This window comes from Marmota monax, unplaced genomic scaffold (genome assembly GCF_021218885.2).
Source record: "Marmota monax isolate L192 unplaced genomic scaffold, Marmota_monax_Labrador192_F-V1.1 WCK01_AAM20220418_F8-fsc01212, whole genome shotgun sequence".
Taxonomy (NCBI): domain Eukaryota; kingdom Metazoa; phylum Chordata; class Mammalia; order Rodentia; family Sciuridae; genus Marmota; species Marmota monax.
Window position 1 is genome coordinate 51,821 of NW_026693961.1, and position 1,499 is coordinate 53,319.

The 1,499-nt window shown below is 39.1% G+C and overlaps 1 protein-coding gene across 1 annotated transcript; it reads left to right on the forward strand.

The window, feature by feature from the left end:
* The first annotated feature begins 332 nt into the window (after positions 1-332).
* LOC124106354 (olfactory receptor 5AS1-like) lies at positions 333-1,271 on the forward strand. Its single transcript, XM_046463963.1, has one exon. The coding sequence runs from the start codon at positions 333-335 to the stop codon at positions 1,269-1,271; it is 939 nt and encodes a 312-aa protein (XP_046319919.1).
* Positions 1,272-1,499: the final 228 nt, after the last annotated feature.

Genomic DNA, 1,499 nt, shown 5'->3' on the forward strand with positions numbered 1-1,499 from the left:
GGATCTCATTTACGTGAGCCACGATTAACACCTAATATTAGCCAAAATGCATAACTTTTAAAGAGTTACTGTATCATGAAAAACATAATCTAACCAATATTTTCCAGAATCAAAAATGATAACCAATTGCTTTCTTTAAACAAATGACATAAGCCAAAGCAACAAAACAATGTCGCAAAAAAATGGCATATATGTGCTCTCATTAACCTTCTATTTGTTTCCTTGGAAGGCAGAATAAAGATGTTGACTCATCCACAATCAAAGCCAATTCATATCATCTGATACCGACCATCTCCAATGAGAAAAAAAAAAAAAACAAGAAAACAAAGAGGATGTTGGGGAGTAATCAGACCAGGCCTACTGAGTTCCTACTTGTTGGATTCACAGACTATCTCCCCCTCAGATTCATATTGTTCTTTGTGTTTTTCATCGTGTATGCCTTAACTGTGGTAGGAAATGTGGGTTTAATAGTCCTAGCTAAGGTTGACTCAAGACTGCAAACCCCCATGTATTATTTTATTAGCAACTTGTCTTTCTTAGACATCAGCTATTCTACAACAATTGCTCCAAAAATGCTGGTGAATTTCTTAGCTTCCAGGAAGAGTGTCTCTTTCTATGGCTGTGCACTGCAGATGTTTTTCTTTGCTTGTTTTGCGGATGTAGAGTGCCTGATCATGGCGGTAATGGCCTATGACGGCTATGCAGCCATTTGCCACCCATTGCTCTATCCAACACTAATGTCTCGAAGACTCTGTACCAGCCTCGTTGTGCTGGCTTACATCAGTGGAAGTATGACTTCACTGGTGCATGTGTGCCTCACAGTTAAGCTGCCATTCTGTGGTTCCAATGTCATCAACCACTTTTTCTGTGACATCCCACCTCTCCTGGCTTTGTCTTGCACAGATGCCCACATCAATGAGCTTCTGCTCTTTATCTTGTATGGTGGCATCCAGACCAGCACTTTTGTGGTCATATTTATCTCTTACTTCTGCATCCTCCTGACTGTTCTGAGCATGAAGTCATCAGAAGGCAGGAGCAAAGCCTTTTCTACCTGTGCTTCCCATCTCATAGCTGTCAAGTTGTTTTACAGGACACTCCTGTTTATGTACTTACGTCCCACCACCAGCTATTCCCCGGAAAGTGACAAGGTGGTTGCAGTGTTTTATACTGTGGTCTTTCCCATGTTTAATCCAATAAGCTATAGTTTCAGAAATAAGGATGTGAAAAATGCTCTCAAAAAGCTGTGTGAAAAACGTGTATTTAAAAATTAGTAGGAATTTGAATCATTTACTAATATTTGAGGCGAGGCTGAGCCTGTCCTTCCAATTTCTTTCTTCTGTTCCAGATCATCAGAAATTATGCCACAAACACTTTATAGGTAAATTATTATAAACTTACCACCGCAGGTCACCTTTGGAAGAACAGATATTTTAACAGTGTTATTTTTTCCAACCAAAGAGAATTGAACATTTTTCCATTTAGTGATGTTTTTCATTTTA

Coding starts and splice junctions, on each gene's coding strand:
- LOC124106354 (XM_046463963.1), top strand. CDS start 333: ATGTTGGGGAGTAATCAGACCAGGCCTACTGAGTTCCTACTTGTTGGA.